General features: G+C 55.7%; 1 protein-coding gene across 1 annotated transcript in view; it reads left to right on the top strand.

Moving 5' to 3' along the window:
* Window positions 1-1010: 1010 nt before the first annotated feature.
* The window catches only part of VOLCADRAFT_45367 (uncharacterized protein), a gene marked incomplete at both ends in the record, with an annotated part of 4210 nt that continues 3879 nt past the window's right edge, over window positions 1011-1341 (top strand). The window contains one exon of the mRNA XM_002950582.1: window positions 1011-1245. Coding sequence (XP_002950628.1) covers window positions 1011-1245 — 235 coding nt within the window. The remainder of the gene's footprint in view (window positions 1246-1341) is intronic.

Genomic DNA, 1341 nt, shown 5'->3' with positions numbered 1-1341 from the left:
CACCTTGCCACCGGAGGATACCCTCCTGTACATGTACCACCTTGCCACCGGAGGATACCCTCCTGTACATGTACCACCTTGCCACCGGAGGATACCCTCCTGTACATGTACCACCTTGCCACCGGAGGATACCCTCCTGTACATGTACCACCTTGCCACCGGAGGATACCCTCCTGTACATGTACCACCTTGCCACCGGAGGATACCCTCCTGTACATGTACCACCTTGCCACCGGAGGATACCCTCCTGTACATGTACCACCTTGCCACCGGAGGATACCCTCCTGTACATGTACCACCTTGCCACCGGAGGATACCCTCCTGTACATGTACCACCTTGCCACCGGAGGATACCCTCCTGTACATGTACCACCTTGCCACCGGAGGATACCCTCCTGTACATGTACCACCTTGCCACCGGAGGATACCCTCCTGTACATGTACCACCTTGCCACCGGAGGATACCCTCCTGTACATGTACCACCTTGCCACCGGAGGATACCCTCCTGTACATGTACCACCTTGCCACCGGAGGATACCCTCCTGTTCATGTACCACCTTGCCACCGGAGGATACCCTCCTGTACATGTACCACCTTGCCACCGGAGGATACCCTCCTGTACATGTCCCACCTTGCCACCGGAGGATACCCTCCTGTACATGTACCACCTTGCCACCGGAGGATACCCTCCTGTACATGTACCACCTTGCCACCGGAGGATACCCTCCTGTACATGTACCACCTTGCCACCGGAGGATACCCTCCTGTACATGTACCACCTTGCCACCGGAGGATACCCTCCTGTACATGTACCACCTTGCCACCGGAGGATACCCTCCTGTACATGTACCACCTTGCCACCGGAGGATACCCTCCTGTACATGTACCACCTTGCCACCGGAGGATACCCTCCTGTACATGTACCACCTTGCCACCGGAGGATACCCTCCTGTACATGTACCACCTTGCCACCGGAGGATACCCTCCTGTACATGTCCCACCTTAAGCTTGCCACCAGAGGATACCCTCCTGTACCACCTTGCCACCCGAGAGTACCCTCCTGTACCACCCTGCCACCGGAGAGTACCCTCCTGTACCACCCTGCCACCGGAGAGTACCCTCCTGTACCACCCTGCCACCAGATAGTACCCTCTTGTACCACCCTGCCACCGGAGAGTATCCTCCTGTACATGTACCACCTTGCCACCGGAGGGTACCCTCCTGTACCACCCTGCCACCGGAGAGTACCCTCCTGAATAGGGTTGTTAATTTCCTTAGATAGAAATTTTATCTCAACTAAACCTAATAGAAACTAATTAGGTTTAGTGAGAAGTTAGAAA

Source organism: Volvox carteri, assembly GCF_000143455.1.
Source record: "Volvox carteri f. nagariensis unplaced genomic scaffold VOLCAscaffold_19, whole genome shotgun sequence".
NCBI classification, from domain to species: domain Eukaryota; kingdom Viridiplantae; phylum Chlorophyta; class Chlorophyceae; order Chlamydomonadales; family Volvocaceae; genus Volvox; species Volvox carteri.
This window is presented reverse-complemented; position numbering and strand designations above follow the sequence as displayed.